Below are 19913 nucleotides of genomic sequence, written 5' to 3'. Positions count from 1 at the left end.
AAAACACTATCAAGTACATAAGACAATCTCCCACTCACAAAGCTGTACTAACTACCCCTAATCAATCCCTGTCTTTCCAGATGCATGTACATCTTATCCCTCAGAATCCTTTCCAGTAACTTACTATCACAGATGGTAAACATACTGGTCTATAGTTCCCAGGTTTTACTTTGCAGCCCTTCTTAAATAAGGGCACAACATTCACTACGCTCCAGTCTACCAGTATCTCACCTATGACAAATATCTCAGCCAGGACTCCTGCAAACTGTTCTCTAGCCTCCCAGTGTTCTTGAATATAACCTGGTCAGATCCTGGAGATATGTCCACCTTTGATATGGCAATTACTTTGCCTGTGACCACAAGAAACCGCAGAGTCGCGGACACAGCTCAGCACATCACGGAAACCAGTCTCCCCCTCGTGGACTCGGTCTACACCTCACTGCCTCAGTAAAGCAGCCAACATAATCAAAAGACCCCACCCTAGACATTCTCTTCTCCCCCTTCCCATCGGGCAGAGGATACAAAAGCCTGAAAGCATGTACCACCAGGCTCAAGGATAGCTTCTATCCCACTGTTCTAAGACAATTGAGCAGTCCCTAGTATGATAAGGTGGACTCTTGACCCCACAATCTACCTCGTTGTGGCCTTGCACCTTACTTTGTACCTTATTGTCTGCCTGCACTAACTGTAACACTTTTTTCTGCATTCTGTTATTGCTTTCCCTCGTACCACCTCAATGCACAAACGTAATGAAATGAACTGTATAGACAGCATACAAAACAACTTTTTTCCACTGTATCTCAGTACATGTAACAATAATAATAAACCAATTTACATTTTAAGACACCCAGTACCTCCTCAACTGTAATGCAGACTATCCCCAAGACCTCCCCATTAATTTTCTCTAGTTCCATTTCTTTCTCCACAGTGAAAACAGAGGAGAAATTCATTGAGGACATTGCCCATCTCCTGTAGCTCCACACTCAGATGTCCACTTTGATCTCTGAAGGGCCCTATTCTCTCTCTAGTTACTCTTTCCCTTAATATACACAAAATCTCTTAATCTTCTCTGCCTAAGCTATCTCAAGCCCCCTTTTTGCCTTCCTGATTTCCTTCTTCAATACACCCCTGCATCCCCCATACTCCTCCAGGGATTCACCTGATCCCAGCTGCCTGTACCTGACCCATGCCGCCGCCTTTTTCCTGGAGGAGGCCTCGATATCTGTCATCCAAGGTTCCCTACTCCTACCAACCTGGCCCTTCACTCTAACAGGAACATGCAGACCTTGAGCTCTCACCATCTCACCTTTAAAAGCCTCCCACTTGTCAGAGGTCTCTTTGCCCACAAGCAACCTACTCCAATCAACCTTTGCAAACTCCTGTCTCATACCGTTAAAATTTGCCTTGCCCCAATTTAGAACTTGAACCTGTGGACCAGTTCTGTCCTTTTCCATAGCTGTTTTAAAACTAATAGAACTATGGTCATTGGTCCCAAATTGCTCCACCGTCACCTCAGTCACTTGCCCCGCCCTATTACCCAAGTATAGGTCGACCTATGACCTCTCCCTAGTCGTGCCCTCCATGTACTGCCTGAGGAAACTTCCCTGAACACACTTAAATTCCACCCCATCTAAGCCCTTAACATGGCAGTCCCAGTCTATGTTAGGAAAGTTAACATCCCCCGCTATATCAACACTATTATTCTTGCAGCTCTCCAGAACCTCCCTGCATATTTGTTCTTCTAATTTCTGTTGACTATTTGAAGGCCTATAGTACAATCCCAACAATGCGATCATCCCCTTCGTATTTCTCAGTTTCACCCATACAGCATCACTGGATGATCCTTCAGTAATTTCACTGGACTACTGCCATGATGTTCCTCTTAATCAAAAATGCAACTCTCCTTCATATTTCGTCCACCTCTATCCCTCCTAAAGCACTTATATGCTAGAACATTTAAGCTGCCAGTCCACGTTTCCTTAATGGCTGTAATATCCCAGTCCCACATAGCTAGACATGCCCTGAGTCATCCACCTTACCTGTCAGACCTCCTGCATTGAAATAAATGCAATTTAATTCAAAACACTTTCCTCGCTCCCTGCCATGCTCCTGCCTGTCACATCTATTCAACTTGCTGTCACTGGTTTCTGTATCACTTTCCAGCCTCTCATTTGCCTCCCTGCTGCTTAGGATCCCACTCCCCTGCCATTCTAGTTTAAACCCACCCTAGTAACACTAGCAAATCTGCCTGCCAGGATATTGTTCCCTCTCCAGTCCAGGTGCAACCTGTCCCTCTTGTAAAGGTCACCTCTGCCCCAGAAGAGATCTCAATGGTCCAAAAATCTGAAATTCTGCCCCCTAATGGAGCTGCATAAAATTATGGAGCGGGATAAATAAGGTAGATAGTAATTATGTTTTATCCAAGGCAAGCTAGTACAAGTTTAAGATGAGATTTGGAGGGCATCTGAAGGGCTATTTTTATTCCCCACACAGGTGGCTAGGGTCTGGAATACACTGTATGAATAGGTGATGGAGGTAGATCCTCTCATGACTTTTATGAAGCATCTGGACAAGTACTTGAAATGCCAAGGCACAGAAGGATACACATCTAGTGTGGGTAAATTAGATTCATGCAGGTAAGTATGAACAGCATGGAGAGGGTGGGGCAAAGGACTTGTTTCTCTGCTGTACAACTCCATAACAAGTTCACCGCCACAAACTGGAACCTACATCCCTGGCATCAATCCTTCATTCTAAGCATTAAAATCTCTTCTATGTTAAAGTGGTGCTTAATTTAATACTAATTTCTGATTCAGGTATAAATTTATTTAATGTCCGATGAGCATGTAAGTACTTACAAGTATGAGCTTTCATATATATTAGTATAGAAGTAGGTGTCACAGTAATCAGACTTCCCGTTGGAGCAACAAATAAAAGGTTGTGAAGTGTAACTACTGGCAATCAGGCTATCAGATAGGTGTTTTGAGCAATCTTCAAATCTTTATTGCAAGAAAGGCTTACTTTCAATTACATTACCTTGGCGAATGCATCCCGTCCATAGCTGGCTTCTTGATCTGTGTGTTGCTTATCAATCACATCACGTCCTGTAGCTACGGTGCGATACAACAAGGCCTTTTCTACTGCATCAGCTTTTGTTGAGAGCAGTTCTGCAATGACTGACACCAACTTACTGTTTTCAATGAGAGTGGAGTCACCATCCATCATAAATTTCAAATTTCCCTAGTATTAAAACAAGTCAAAGTGTAAGGCATAATGAAAACAAAAATTACAGCTTTGCTTTATGTAGAAGTGTGAAGAGAAAGCAGATTTTCATGGTTAACACATCTTTCTAAAAAAAGACAGTGAGCCCAAGGTGGAGGAGAATCTGCTGCCTGGACAACAGAATCAGGATGGTGTGTGGCTTAGAGGGCAACTTCCAGGTGGTGGTATTCACATGCTTTTGCTACCCTTGTCCTTCTAGCTGGTAGAGGTAATGGGTTTGGAAGCTGCTGTTGAAGGAGTCTTGATGAGTTGTTGCAGTGCATCATGTAGACAAACTGCTGCCACTGTGTGTCTGTGGCAGAGTGAGTAAATGATTGTGGATAGGGTGTCCATCAAGCTGACTGCTATGTCCTGTATAGTGTCAAGTTTCTTGAATGTTATTGATGCTGCATTCATCCAGGCATATAGACAGTATCCCATCACACTCCTGACTTAAGCCTTATAGATGGTGGACAGGCTTTGGAGAGTTAAGTACCACAGGATTCCTAGCCTCTGACCTGTTCTTGTAGCCACGTTGTGTATATGGCTACTCCAGTTCAGCTTCTGGTCAATGGTAACCCCCAGGATGTTGACAGTGGGTGAATCAGTGATGATAGCTGGATTTTCTCTTGTTGGATACTGTCATTTGCCTGGCACTTGCATGGCACGAATATTACTTGCCACCAATCAGCACAGGTCTGGATATTGTGCAATTCTTGCTGCATTTGGTTGTAGACGGCTTCATTATGAGGAGTCAGCAACTGACACCTTTGAAGGCATTTGGCATGCTTGCCTTCATCAGCCATGGCACTGAGTATGAGTTGGGATGTCATGTTACAGTTGTACTTAACATTGGTTTGACTGCACTTGGAGTATTGTGTGCAGTTCTAGTTGCCATGCTCTAGGAAGAATGTGATTAAGCTAGAGAGGGTACAGAAAAGATTCACAAGATGTTGACTGGACTGCAGAGCTTGAGTTATAAGGAGATATTGGATAGGCTAAGACTGTTTCCCCTGGAGTGAAGGAGACTGAGGGGTGACTGTATAGAGGTTTATAAAATTAGGAGGGGCATAGATCGGGTAGGTCGTCAGTTTTTCCCCCAAGTGTAGGGGAATCCAAAACTAGAGAGCATAGTTTTAAGGTGCGAGGGGGAACGATTGAAAGGGGACCCGAGCTACAGGTTTTTCCACAGAGGGTATGGGTATATGGAATGAACTGGCAGAGGTGGTAGGGGCAGGAACAATTACAAAAATTTAAAAAAAACACTTGGAAAGGTACATAGATAGGAAAGGGTTAGAGGGATATGGGCCAAACATAGGTAGATGAGATTAGCTTAGATAGGCACCTTGGTCAGCATGGATGAGTTGAGCTGATTCTGTGCTGTATAACTATGAATCTATAAATCTATGCAGACTGTGTGGTGGTCACTCTACCAATACTGTCATGGACAGAGGCATCTGCAACAGGTAGATTGATGAAGACAAGTTCATGTACGTTTTTCCCTCTCATTGGTTCCCTCACCACCTGCTGCAGACCCAATCTAAAAGCAATTTCAGTCAACAGTTAGCCAGCTCGGTCAGTAGCGGTGCTACTGAGACACTCCTAGCGATGGACGTTGAAGTCTCTAACCCAGAGTACATTCTGCACCTTTGCTACTCTCAGTGCTTCCTCCAAGTGATGTTCAACATGGAGTAGTATTGATTGATCAGCCAAGGGAGGACAGCAGGTAGTAACCAGGTTTCCTTGCCTAAAGTTAACCTGATGTCATGAGATTTCATGGAATCCAGAGTCAATGTTGAGGATACACTCCCTCTCTCCCTCTTGTATACCACTGTGCCACCTCTGCTGGGTCTGTCCTTATTCAGGGATGGAGATGGTGTCATCTGGGACATTGACTGATGTGAGTATGACTATGTCAGGTTGTTGCTCGACTAGTTTGTGAGACAACTCTCCCAATTTTGGCACAAGCCTCTAGATGTCAGTAAGGAGCACTTTACAGGGTAGACAGGATCATTTTTGCCATTATCGCTTCCAGTACAGAGGTCAATTCTGGGCGATCCATCCAGTTTTGTTTCTTTGTGGCTTTCTAGCAGTTTATTACAGCTGAATAGCTTGCTAGGCCATTTCAGAAGGCAAGAGTCAACCACATTGCTGTGGGCCTGGAGTCATTTATAGGCCAGACCAAGTAAAGACAGCAGAGTTTCTCCCCTACAGAATGTTAATGAAATTCTGATTTATTCTTCAATGCTTGGCTACTTTGCCAATTATTTTAAATCTGTACTGCTAGTTATCATCCATTCTGCAGCAAAGCCAGCCTTCCCTAACCGTTCTACCAAATAAAATGCATTTATTCTTATTATCTTGCGTCATTTTACTTCATTTTAAGGGCTCAGAATTGTGGCAACACATCACTTAAGTTATAAATCATCATAATCGTATTGTAGAGAAGTGGGCCACCTGGCCTATGTGCCTATACTGGTTCAATGAAAGGGTTATCCAATCATCTTACCTCTCTCTCTTCTCTTCCCTGCTCCTTCAATTAATTCTTTCCAAACATATATCCAATTCCCTTGAGAAAATTACTATTCAGTTTGCTTCAAATATCCTCTCATTATAACATACATCTAAAACAATTCTCCATCTCTAATCTTTGGCTCACTTGTCCTTGGTTAATAAGCTTGCAACTAGTGGAAACCGATTCTCTCCTTATCAAAATGTCTCACAAACTAGGTAATTAGGGCCCAGAATGTGCACTGAGAAATAATCCCAGAACCTATGTTGAGAAAAGCAGCCACTACTGCTTGATGTTATACACTGCAGGGAACTGGCAGCAACATCTGAAGTACGTTAATGTGCAATTATACAGAAATCAACAAAAGGTACATCCAGCGATTCCCTACACCTCCACAAATCAGTATTGTTGCAGACCTCTCCAGTAAAATTTTCAGAAATCAATAAACCAATAAAAATTTAGTTTATGAGTCACTTCCACTAATAAAAAATATAAATGGGATAATTAATGATTACTACTTAAATAATAATTTTACACATGGATTGCCATCTCCTCAGATATACTTTTCAAAATTCTATAGATATTTAAGGTAATAATCTCTATTTTGTTTATATTTCAGCTTCCATCTTAATTTCGTGTATATGCCCAAGTTATTTCTTGATCTGTGAACGTTTTCCAAAAAATTGCTTACTTTTTTTTTGTTAACTATTTGACTATTCTTCAGTTTGGATGGCTGCTCAGTCTCTTTTTAGGTAGAAATTTTTAGACCAAAATTTTAGATAGATCCAGGGATCCTTTTAAAACTTATCCCAATCTACATTGGGGGAAAAAGTAAATCCATGCCAGAGTATGATTGATCTTAGTGGGCAGCTTTCCTCACGTTAGGAGGCAAGGGTCACTCTTTTTGCTACTTCACAAAATCCTGGCCAATGTGTTTTCTTATTTAAAACAAATTGACGTCATGACAGTCTTATTAGGACAACAGTAACATTAAAATGTTGGACCATACATGGATTTTAGCTATTTAATGAATCAAGGCACAATTTCCAAAATTCTGGGTAATGCGCTCATTTGGCATTTCCTCATGTTATTACTGCTTTAACACCAAATACCTCATGCTTTTTCTGAAGTAAATCCAAAGAGTGATGATTCCACACAGCATTCAAATTTGAACCTCACTGAAACTCTTAGATAATGGGCATAGCTTGGTAAGTGCCTACTCATTATACATTTACAATCTGTGGCTTGTTTCTAAAATTAGTTGGTGTGGTGCTACATGATTTAAATCAGGCAGTGAGTCAGAAAGAAACAAGCCTGTAAGGTGGGCATTGCTTCTGTGTTCAATTTCAAGGCACTGACGTCAAAGCTATGTACAACAACTTCTAAATTACACAAAACAAGCTGTCCCTCCTACTCCTCCAATTTGCGCAAATAGTTCTGATAATTTGAAAGGATAAACAACTTCCTGATGACTCCCATAGCTACTTCATGAAGTTATGTAGACAGATCTATCCATGTGAAAGACAAAGTAAAGGAAAATGTTTATAAAGCACCTTTAAAAAAATTGAATGTTCCAAATGTATTTTTGAAGCATAAACTGTTGTAGGAAAACTGACTCCAGATCTTCATGCAGCAAGATCCTACTTACAAAAGATGTTTTAGGTGCTATTCAAGGGATAAACCTTAGTCAAAAGAATCTCCCTGTCCTCCTTCAAATATTACACAAGTTGGAAAGTAAGGAATACACTGTCAGGTATAACATATTAAACTGAAGCCCAGTTTACTCTTGCAGATGAACACAAAAGGTCCCATGGTATAACTGCATTGAAGTGTAGTCAGTTTCTAACTGGTGCTCCAAACAATATTTATCATTCAATCAATATTACTGAGAACTTTAGAAGTGTCTACATTTAAAATGTAATTTATTGATTGCAAGATACCTTGTGACATGCTGAGATCAAGAAAAGTTAAGTAATATAGGTTGCTTTATAAGAACTTCATCTATATAATTTATATACTGTGTTGTCTGTTCTTGCCTACCTGTGAGGCTGCTGCAAGCATCATTGTACCTGTACATCACCATACTTGTGCATATAATAATAAACTCGACGACTTGTTAACAGCTGTAACTGGATTCTAATCAAGTCACCCAGACTATAGGTGCCAAATAGTTCAGGTTTTGAAGACCTGAACTTGGAATCAAGCTGATGTACTGTACTCATTTAAGAAAGTGGAGAATAATCCATCGTGATCTGTGCATTGTAGATGTTGGCGTATCAGAACATAGAACAGTACAGCACTTTAAGGGCCCTTCGCCCACGTTGTTGTGCCAACCTATATAAACCTACTCCACGATCAATCTAACCCTTCCCTCCTACACAACCCATAACCCTCCATCTTCATTACATCCACGTGCCTATCTAAGAGTCTTTTAAATGTTCCTATTGTATCAGCCTCTACCACCACCCCCAGCAGTGCATTCCAGGTACCCACCAGTCTCTGTGTCAAAAAACCTACCTCTGACATCTCCCCTAAACTTTCCTCCACTCAGCTTAAACATATGTCCTCTGGTATTGGCAACTGCCACCCTGGGAAAAACGTGCTGGCTGTCCACTGTCTATGCCTCTCATAATCTTATACACCTTTATCAAGTCATCTCTTATCATCTGTTATTCCAAAGAGAAAAGCCATAGCTCATTCAACCTTTCCTCATAAGACATGTTCTCTAATCATGGCAGCATCCTGGTAAATGTCCTCTGCACCCTTTCTAAAGCTTCCACATCCTTCCTATAACGAGGTGACCAGAACTGAACAATACTCTTAACTGCGGTCTAACCAGAGTTTTATAAAGCTGCAACATTACATTGCAGCTCTTGAACTCAGTCCCCCTACTAATGAAGGCCAACACACCATACGCCTTCTTAACCACCCTATCAACTTGCGTGGCGACTTTGAGGAATCTATAGACTTGGACTCCAAGATCCCTCTGTTCCTCGACACTAAGAATCCTGCCATTAACCTTGTACTCCACCTTCAAGTTCATTCTTTCAAAGTGTATCACTTCGCACTTTCCAGATTGAAGTCCATCTACCACTTCTCCACCCAACTCTGCATCCTGTCTATATTCCATTGTAACCTAAGACAACCTTCTGCACTATCCACAACACCTCCAACCTTCATGTCATCTGCAAACTTACTAACCCACCCCTCTACTTCCTCATTCAAGTCATTTATAAAAATCAAAGAGCAGGGGTCCCAGAACAGATCCTGCGAAACACCACTAGTCACCAACCTCCAGGCAGAATAATCTCCATCCAGTACCACCCTCTGCCTTCTGTGGGCAAGCCAACTCTGAATCCACACAGCCAAGTTTCCATGGATCCCATGCCTCATGACTTTCTGGATGAGCCTACCATGGAGAACCTTGTCAAACGTACTGAACCTTGTCAGAAGGGGGGTTACTTTCTGAAAGATACCCAGCTTCTGACTTGCTGTTGCCACCACAATATTTACATGGTCAGTCCATTTGATGGTGGGAAATTTTGCAATGGTATCACCTTTAAATTTAAGAGGTAGGTGGTTACCTTCTCCCTTCATGGAAATGGTGGTTATCTAGCACTATTTTTGGCACAAAAGTTGTTTGCCATTTATCAGCTCATACCCAAATGTTGTCTCGGTCTTCCAGCTTGCCAGCATGAAGAGTTGCAAATACAAATAAGCATTGTGAACATCCCACTTCTGACTTTATGATGAATGAAAAGCAGCTGAAGATCATTGGGCCTAGGGCACTGACCTGAGGAAAACTTGTCGCAAAGTCATGGAGTGAGGATGAGGGAGTTTCAACAACCCAGAACTGTCTTCTTTTGGGCAAGGCATGATTCCAACCACTGGGATGTTTTCCTTTCATGATCACTTACCAATGCTCCTTGTTGCCACATTTGTTCAAATTCTGCCTTGATATCAAGACAGTCCACATTCTAACCATTCTCTGGGTGAAGAGACTTCTTCCTAGAGAACTGTCTAATATTATTGCCCCAGGGTTTGATTCCTCCACAACTGGAATCATCACCTGTGCCTACCCTATCAAACCTCTTCACATATCTTCACATTTCATCCAGCCTTTCGTTTCTTCTGGGAGAAGGAGCTCTGTGTTTAATCTCTGCTGAGATGTAATCACTTTCTGGTGGCATCCATGTAAATGTTCTATTGCACTTTCAACTGCTACCCTTATATCTTTTCTATAATAGAGTCCAAATGATACATTATTCTTATCTGTTGACATCTAGTTCCAAACCTACAAAAAAGTTTGCCCAGTAATTCAAGTAGACAAAATTAAGATTCTAACTCAAGGTTCCCTTAGAATTCTTTGTAAATATTTTCCTTTTATAATTCATCTCTGTGGGAACTGATTTCAGTCAAAATTATTTATCAAGCCTTCCTTTCCCTATGGATGTGAGAAAATGACTATATGGCTGCAGAACAATTCATAACCAAGCCCAGCCCTACTATCCAGCTGCTACAATTATACGATTGCCAGAACACCACTAGAATATCCAAAGATCCCCTCCATCTTACTTACCCTTCAAGCACTTCAATCAAGCTGATTGGGATTGAGGTCAGATGCAGAACATTTCCTTAAATAAGGAAGATTAACAATCTATTTTAATTGGCTTGTCAGCTGATATAGAAAGTTATGCTGAAAACATTCAACTAATATAAAATTAGTTCAATTTTACCAGTAAAATGCCAAGTGGTAAAAATTTGATCTATTGCAGTGGTTCAATAAACCAAATTTCACAGTTTAGAGTCACAGAATCACTGATGTATTGCATAAAAACAGGCACTTCAGCCCAGAGTCAATGCCGACCAGTCTACAAGTGCCAAGTTTGGGGAAAAGCAATTTAAAAATGGTTGACCAGCTGTTAGGAATGCAAGCTGAAAAAGCTACAGTGAGATAGCTTAATGAGGTATGTACTGCAATCTTTTGTTTCTTTCAAATTTGCATTAAATGTGAATGTGTGATTAGATTTCAACCCTTTGGTAAGGGCTTTTCTTTTAAAAAAAATTGTTCTTGATGGTGAGCAAAACTGGTAGGTCAGTATTGTAATGCTCATCTCAAGTCTCAAAGGAACATTGAGCATAACCTACATTCTAGAATCAAATGTGGGCCAGAAGCAGAGGGAATGGGATTCAGTCACGTTTTCAACTAAGAAATTATTTTTCTGGCCCTTTACCACAAGTAACCAGAATCAATGAGCTCAATTTGATAACTTTGATAGATTTTCATTTCGCAAAACATTAAGAAACATGGAATCAAAAGCAGCAAATATAAAGTGGAAACAAATCATTGAATTGAACTCTCATTACATTGGATAAACAACACACAGGTTATGTACTAATCCATCTGATGAGTTCCAGCAAAAATAGTACATAATGAGGATACAAATTTATATCTGAATTAAAATTTAGAAGTTCATTGCTGCATTAATACCATAGTTTGCAAATTTAAGTTAATTTTGGGCTGTATAAGCCTGAGAAATGCAATTTCATGTGGAACTACCCAAAATTCTATACCAAGTGATTTCTGCACTAATACGTATGAATGCAAGGTCATAAACTTCTTGCAACTTACCAACACTTGATCAAGAGAATTTGCTGTTGAACCTGTGCCACATTAAATCCTGGGTTCAGGAACTGCTTTTGAATGGAGCAGATGCAGTTTCAATCATTTAGGTTCTATGCTGTTAACTGCATTTTACATTTTTCATTGCTTTAAGCATTTTTATTTTTGATGTTTTTAAATAGTGGAATTTTTCAATATGAATAATTTTTATTTTTGTTTTAATTGTTCTGAATGCTAGAAGAGACTTATAGTTATGACATTAGCTGCTTCAATGGCTGGCTAAGCCCTAGGCATGGGTTAACTGGTTATCATGATGTTTCCAGCAACTGTGTGGGCATGGCCTGTTCTGATCCTGCCACATGATGCTATTAATGTCCAGAAGACATTGCACCGTGCAACAAGTTTGGACTCTGTTTCATTGAGAAAGTTGCTCCTGGAATATGTGCTAAATCTACAGTATGTGCAGACTTGGTAGGCAGGCAAACAGTAAGCTGTCTGGAAATTCTGGGCCATCAAAACGCAGAAATGATTAGATGTTGGGAAACAAGTAAAACAACAGTTTCACATTTAAGGAACATGCCAGAAGATTGGAATGGAGGTCATGAATGATGTACTGTGCCCAGAAGATCTACTTAGTTTAGCTTTTCGACCAATTGTTACTGGTTTTGCTTTTGGTGCTTCAGTGCAAGATTAGACACAATTTTTTTTTATGTTTTAAATATTCAACATTCTCAATGGTATATAGTTATGGAGTGACAAGAATTTCTGAAATACTTCAGTTTCTTTACAATTTACTACTGAATCAGAATAATGGTTATCTGCACATATGGCCACTAGATGGTAGTGTATGGTAGACTAATGACCAAGTAGACTCAAGTCAACCCAAATCAATTTAAAATTTACAGCTTCACATCATTCAAACACATCAAATTCGCATGTTTCTTTCTTCATTGCCCCTCCATGTATTTCTCTTTTAATTTGGGATACTCACACAGAATTACACGGCATAGAAGCTGGATATTTTAATCCAGCCAGTCCCTGCTGGTTTTATGCTGTATTCAAATCTGCTCCTATACTTCCTTGCCTCGATTTTACTTCCACACTCTTCTATTCCTTCCTCTTCTGAATTAATGCTCGTGTCTGAACTCACACCAAGCCCCATTCACCTTGTGCTATCTGATCCATGCCATCTCTCAAAGGTGAAAAGCTTCAATTTTGAAATCCTTATATTCCCCTCCAATTCCCTCATTGGCTTTGCCTCTTATCTTTGCAATCTCTTCCATCTCTATAACATGCTCTCTGTAAGATACTTGCTCCATTAATTCTGGTCTGTCGCTCCACTGTTGGCTGCAGTGCTTTCAGTCTTCAAGTACCCAAGTTCTGGAATTCCCTCCCTAAAGCTCTTCATCACACACTTTTTTTTTCGACACTTAAAGCTTTTTTTTCGACTAAGGTCATATTACGTAGCAAAGTCTCACTTTTTTTTTGACAAATGAATCCAATAAATGGCATGGGAGATTTTTAATACCTCACACTTGTGTGTTGAAATTCATTTGCCATTGATATGGTCAATCTGCAAGGTTAATGTACTCCTGTAGTTTGTTGCATTCCTCGTCAGTATTAACTAACACTCCAGTAAGGTGTGAGCTACAAACTTAAAAATTCTGCTTTTTATTCCAGACTCGAGTAGTTAAATCATGAACAGCAATGACCACAGTACCAATTATTCTGCTTCTTTTGAAAAAAAAGATCCTTTATCACAAAGCAAAATACTGCAGATATTAAATAAAATGCTGAAAATATTCAGGTCAGGCAGAATCTGTGGAGAAAGGAGCAAAGTTAACATTCACTTTGCTGACCTTTCACCTCCACAGATGCTATATGATCAGCTGAGTATTTCCGACATTTTTGGCTTTACTTCAGATTAATCCTTATCCATAACCTTCTGCTAGGTCTGCAACAAATATTGGTCCAAACATTTACTAATGATACATCAAAAAGGTTTCAGAAAATCTAGATTTATCAGAAACACCCTTTTAACCTTGTCTGCTCTTGAATCAGAATCAGATTTATTATCACTGACATATGTCATGAAATTTGTTGTTTTGCAGCAGCAGTACAGTAGAAGACAAAAATTACTCTAAATTACAAAAATAAATTGTGCAAAAGAGGGATAACAAGGTAGTGTTCGTGGGTTCATGGACCATTCAGAAATCTGATAGCAGAGGGGAAGAAGCTGTTCCTAAGACACTGAATGTGGGTCTTCAGGCTCCTGTACCTCCTCCCTGATGGTACTAACATGAAGACAGCATGTCCTGGATGGTGAGGGTCCTTAATGATGGATGCTGCTAATGAGGCACCGCTTCTTGAAAATGTCCTCTATGGTGGGGAGGGTTGTGCCCGTGACGGAGCTGGCTGAGTCTACAACCCCCTTCAGCCTCTTTTGATCCTGCGCCTGCGCACTGGAGCCTCTATATCAGGCGGTGATGCAACCAATCAGAACGCTCTCCACTGTACATGTGTAGAAGTTTGTAAGAGTCTTTGATGACACACCAAATCTCCTCAAACTCCTAATGAAGTAGAGCCACTGGCATGCCTTCTTTGTGATTGCATCAATGTATTGGGCCCAAGATAGATCCTCTGAGATATTGATGCACAGAAACTTGAAGCTGTTCACCCTTTCCACCGCTGACCCCTCAATGAGGACTGGTGTGTGTTCTCCCAACTTCCCCTTCCTGAAGTCCACAGTCAATTCCAATTGGAGGAGCTAAGCACCATGATCAGCAGTCACAAGACAGCGCACCCTGATACCTTCCCGATCATCGCAGGGGACTTCAACCAGACTAGCTTGAAGAAGTCTCTTACAAACTACCACCGAGTTTTCCCAAACCAGAATCCCTGGATGAACCAGGAGATTTGCAGTCTGCTGAGGGTGAGATCTGTGGTGTTCAAGACCAGCAATCCAGAACCCTACAAGAAGTCCAGGTAGGACATACGGAAGGCCATCATGAGAGTGAAAAGGCAATTCCGTGTGAAGTCAGAGACACAATCAGACACACAACAGCTATGACAGGGTTTGCATGCCATTACTTCCTACAAGGCAAAACCTAACAGCATAAATGGCAGTGATGCTTCACTCCCTGATGAGCTCAATGCCTTTTATGCACGCTTTGAAAGGGAGAATAACAGTACACCTGTGCGAATCCCCACAGCATCTGGCAACACTGATCCGTGTCTCAGAGGCCGATGTCAGAAAATCCTTCAAGACCCTCGCAAGGCGTCAGGCCCCGACGGTGTACTTGGCAGGGTTCTGAATATCTGTGCCGACCAACTGGCTGGAGTATTCAAGGACATCTTCAACTTCTCACTGCTGCAGTCGGAGGTTCCCACCTGCTTCAAAAGGGCATCAATCATACTGGTGCCCAAGAGCAGGGCGAGCTGCCTCAATGACTATCACCCAGTAGCACTCACATCTACTGTGAAGTGCTTTGAGAGATTGGTCATGGCTAGGATTAACTCCTGCCTGAGAAAGGACCTGGACCTGCTGCAATTTGCCTACTACCATACCAGGTCTACAGTGAATGCAATCTCACTGGCTCTCCACACAGCTTGGAGCACCAAGATGACAGCAAAACATACGTCAGGCTGCTGTTGATCGATTACAGTCGGCATTCAACACCATCTTCCCCTCAGTACTCATTAACAAACTTCAAAACCTGGGCCTCTGTACCTCCCTCTGCAACTGGATCCTCAATTTCCTTATCAGAAGACCACAGTCAGTGCAGATCGGTAGTAACATCTTCTCCTCGCTGACAATCAACACAGACGCACCTCAAGGATGCACGCTTAGCCCACTGCTCTACTCTCCACTCTTGATAGCCTTTGGAAAGAATTCAGTTGGCCAAACAAAATTTTAGTAACTATTTTCTGTCTTCTGCACTTTCTTCTATTTAATTCTTTAATGGTGACTCCATTATTTGTCCTAACTGGATGTGCTCTATTGCTCCTCACAAAACTAACTATAACATCAGATACACTGCTCCTTTGGAACTATACATTTTCTAAACAATAGTTAAACACACTAATGACTTCGCTTTCTCTTCTCTGGATTGCTTAAATTCATAAATGTCACATATTTAATTATCTTAAATTACCTGCAATTAATTACCATTTCCATTTTTCTCATCTTTTTATTTTAAATGTGATACTTCTTTTCAAATATCATTTCCAATGCCACGTCCCACTGATACCTCTCCATTACATACTGCTGCAAAATATTTCTGCAGTTATTCCTTGGTATCACTAAACCCAAGCCTGCAGTATATACTTTTTCATTTGTTACCTTTTAATAATTTTATTACATATAACTACTTTTCATTCTTTAATTTCTTTTTGCTTCTCTTCCAATCTTTCTGCATGTTCTCTGTAATGTTCCTCTTCAGTTACAAAGAAAGGCAAAGCTGTATCAGCACAGAGGTCTTTCTATTCTCAGTCCTGAAACTCAGGTGTTCTCCATTTATTACTGATTTTTGTCACAGAAATACTCTCCTCTACTATCTCAAACCATACTACATCATGGTCACTATTGCCAGGACAATCCCCATACTTTTACACCTCCCAATTCTTCTGGTTCATACTCCATTGCTACATTCAATAGTGAATATTCCCTCGTTGGGGCTTTTATATAGCAGGTTTGAAAGGAATCTTGTGCATGTTGTAGAGATTCACTTCCTTATCCCCTTTATTAACTCCTTTCTATCCAATTAATTTAGTGTAGCTTAAATCCTCATGAATTAGTCTGCCTTTCACTCTTTTCCACAGGTAGTTTACAGGTTTCTTCCTGCACTATTTGGTGGTCTGTGGCCTTCCATTATCTCTGACCCCATCCAAATGGATTCTATTTCTGTCCTACTAATGAGTGTTACTTTTTTTCCCCCCCTAGTGATAGAATGTTATTTCCATTAGTTAAGGTTACTCCCTCCTTTTCCCTCTTTATCCTTTTCTAAATATTTTATATTCTGCAGTGTTGATTTCATAATCCTAATTTTGCACTTGTCATGCTTCAGTAATCCTTAACAGTTCTGGTTGCATCCAACATATCACTGCATCTAGATAATTTTTTTGTCTTACATATAAATACTGCATTTGTTGCTATACAGACAATTTAACTGCAGTTTCCTTCACTTTTTTAAAACTGTCTTTCACTCCTATTCCATATCTCCATTTATTCTAGTTAATTTAGAAAGTCTCATTTCTTTCTTGTTTCATTCAGATGCTTTTATTTTTTTTGTTAAAAACTTCCCCCTCCCCTCAATTCCTTGATGTCCCCTCCCTATTAACTTGCTCATAGTATTATCCCACACAGCTCTGGTCCTTACAAAAGCAATGTTCTCAATTATCTTAAACCATATAACATCATGGTCTTGGACAAGATGAGAGAAAAATCATATTTCGCTCGATCTCACTGCTCCTAACCTGCCCATGGGCTCCATCCACTTATACTCACCTTGTCCAGATGTGGAGGACCAATCTCACTCACCCCACACCTTTGAGTCATCTGATGTCATGGTAGCAACTAGGCCTCAGGTGACATAGTGAAGAGGACTCCTGTCTGGAATGTACCTGGTAGATTTTGACAGAAATCAAAGCTGTCAATGGAGCTATGACTTCTGTCAAAGGTGTCAATCTTTAAATGTCTGTCACACTGAGAGATTAAAAGTATTAAAATTAAAGGAAATTATTAAAATAAAAGCTTCTGAAAATTAAAATGATAAGGATATATCCACAGCCACAATGCCATTAGAATAACCAGGCAGTAATGTTATTGCATAATCGATAAACGTACTTGAAAATAACTATTTAGTTAGTTATATGCAGTAACTTGGATTTATATACTACCTTTAACAAAATAAATCTTAAGTTGTGACACTTAAAATAGTAACAATATAGTAGTAAAAATAGAGGAGATGAGCAAAAGATCAGTTGGACTTAGATTTGAGGCTCCTTTCAATGTAGGGAGAAAGCTGGCAGATGAAGAGAAGAGCTCATTTCATAAAATGTTTTGTGTTTTTTTGAGGGGGGGGAAGTGTACACGACTTCCCCTCCCCAAAATCAGCATGAACACATTTGGGTACGTTTGTCTAGGTACAGATAACGGAAGATGCACTAAAAATCTCTGGGCTGGTATCATTCAGTTACCCAAATTGGACTTACCAGGTGCAGAATAGTGGCGAGGATTTTGTAAACTGTCTGAATCTCTTCGGCTGTGAATCCAATCACTTTCATAGCATCTGCGACAGCCTTAAAGTCAGCAGCATCATTTATAGCAGACTGTGTAAAAATAATTTAAAGTTAGACAAACCATTTTATTCACAACATAAAGAAAGCAAATTTGAATTAATGGATAGCACAGTCAATAAAGTTTGGCAAATTCATCCAATTTTTTTGCCTACACATTTAAAGCTATCTTTGAATTCTTCAAACAAAATCAGTTTAAGCAGATTATTCATAACAGATCATGAAGGCTCCAATTTGAATTTCTTGATCTCATCTGGGTTTGTAACAAGAGTTGGTGCAATTACTATAATTGCTCCTGGGATCAGGAGAAAAGAATTAGCAAAGTCCCAGTTTCAGCTCTTTTTTGGGGGGGGGGGGGCGGGAGAGGTGTGGTGGTGGTGTAGGAGTGGGTACAGTGGTGCAGCAAACAGTGCCACTGCCTCATAACTCTAGCAACCTGGGTTCAATCCTGACCTCCAGTGCTGTCTGTGTGGAATTTGTATTGACCATGTGGTTTTTCTCCAGGTGCTCAGGTTTCTTCCCACGTTCCAAAAAGTTGCAGGTTAATCGGCCATCATAAATTGCTGTTAGTGTGGTGGAATGTGGTGTCAAGTGGTGGAATCTTTGGGGAGTTGATGGGAATGCAAGGAGAATAAAATGAGATTAATGTGGGTGGGTCAGTGCAGACTCTGTTTCCATGTTGTATGACTCTGACTCCAATTGCTACTCACTGAGTGCTGGTATACAAGTACATGCATGAACATGTTCACGAGACCATGTTCAATTGTAAAAGCATCATGTCACATTTCCCCCTGAATACCCTTCCCCTGACAATATTGAAAGGACCCTATAATCTGACGGCCTATTGTAGCACTGGGCAGTTAAAGCTATTGCAGTCTTTAAAACATATGATTACTTAGCCCTTCTCCCAAAAATGTGCATTGCCCCCCTCCCCCAGAGATGCCCATACCACCACCTACCCCTGAAGACTAATAAAAAGTCAGAAAAGATAAAAATGAAACAAACTGCAAATTTCTGGTCATAGATTTTTGAAAATTTTCTTTTTACATCTCTCTACTCATGTAGTTCAGTTACTGCACGTTGGGGGGGGGGGGGGGGCGGAGAGGGAGAAAGAGAGAAGGTAAGAAAACAGTTTCCACAATTTCTCTCTTTCCCTGCCGGCATCTTACCTTTACTACTCCTCCACCTTTGATGAAATTGTAGGCAGTAGGGTTTTTTTCAATATGCAAAGATCGCAGCAACTTTTCAGGTCCGCCCAACAGTAACTAAAATACAAATACATTATTGTCAAATCAGAGTACACAAGATATGTTTAAACCAGGGAAAAATCCATCCTGTGGAGGCCAATAATGGGTGGCACAGTGGCGGCAACTGGCACAGCTAGTGACCCAAGTTCAGTCCTTTCCTTGAGCACCATCTGTGTGGAGTTTGCACTGTGACCATGTGGGCTTCTTTTAAATGCTTCAGTTTCCTCCCATATCCCAAAGACATGTACATTGTTAGGTTAATTGGCCATTGTAAATTGTCCCTAATGTGTAGGTGAGTAGTAGAATCTGGGAGGTGATTTGAGTGTTGGTCAGAATGTGTGGAGACTAAAAATGGGGTTAACGTAGGATTAGTGTAAATTGGTGGTTGGTGATCAATGCAGACTTGGTGGACGAAAGAACCTGTTTCCATACTAAATCTCTCAATAACCTCCAGTCTGCATTTGCAAATTAGCCTATCAATTTAAACCTTTCTGCATTTTTCAGCGTGCTTTGTTTCATTGTGGGTTAAATACTACACTGGTGTTGGTTCCTTCCATGCCTCAGAGTTAATGACAAAACCAAGCTTGGTGAATTCATTAAAGTCGGTATATTTTTTTCTTTGACTGTTCCAGATGACTGATCAGCAAAACAACTGAGGTGAAAAACACTGTGATGCTGGAGAGACTCAGCAGGCCAGGCAGCATCCGTGGAGAAAAGCATGCAGTCAACGTTTCAGGTCAGGACCCTTCTTCAGGACTGAAGATAGGAAAAGGGGAAGCCCAATATATAGGAGGGAAAGCAGAGCAGTGATAGGTGGACAAAAAAGGAGAGGTGGGGTGGGCACAGGGTGGTGATAGGCAGGTGCGGGGGAGGGGAGAGCAGATCCACTGGGGGGATCTTTAGTGTTTTTCACCTAGATTCCAGCATCTGCAGTTCTTTGTTTCTCTAAACAACTCTGAGGCTTCTATTAGCT

General features: G+C 40.7%; 1 protein-coding gene across 2 annotated transcripts in view; it reads right to left on the bottom strand.

Moving 5' to 3' along the window:
- myo1d (myosin 1D) overlaps positions 1 to 19913 on the bottom strand; it is a 427465-nt gene that overhangs the window by 313192 nt on the left and 94360 nt on the right. For both annotated transcript variants that reach the window (XM_052038939.1, XM_052038938.1), the window contains exons 6-8: positions 18863 to 18958; positions 17610 to 17726; positions 3037 to 3240 (exon numbers count right to left, since the gene is read on the bottom strand). In XM_052038939.1, coding sequence (XP_051894899.1) covers positions 3037 to 3240; positions 17610 to 17726; positions 18863 to 18958 — 417 coding nt within the window. The remainder of the gene's footprint in view (positions 1 to 3036; positions 3241 to 17609; positions 17727 to 18862; positions 18959 to 19913) is intronic.

The sequence above is a fragment of the Pristis pectinata genome, chromosome 25, assembly GCF_009764475.1.
Source record: "Pristis pectinata isolate sPriPec2 chromosome 25, sPriPec2.1.pri, whole genome shotgun sequence".
In the NCBI taxonomy this organism is placed as follows: Eukaryota; Metazoa; Chordata; class Chondrichthyes; order Rhinopristiformes; family Pristidae; genus Pristis; species Pristis pectinata.
This window is presented reverse-complemented; position numbering and strand designations above follow the sequence as displayed.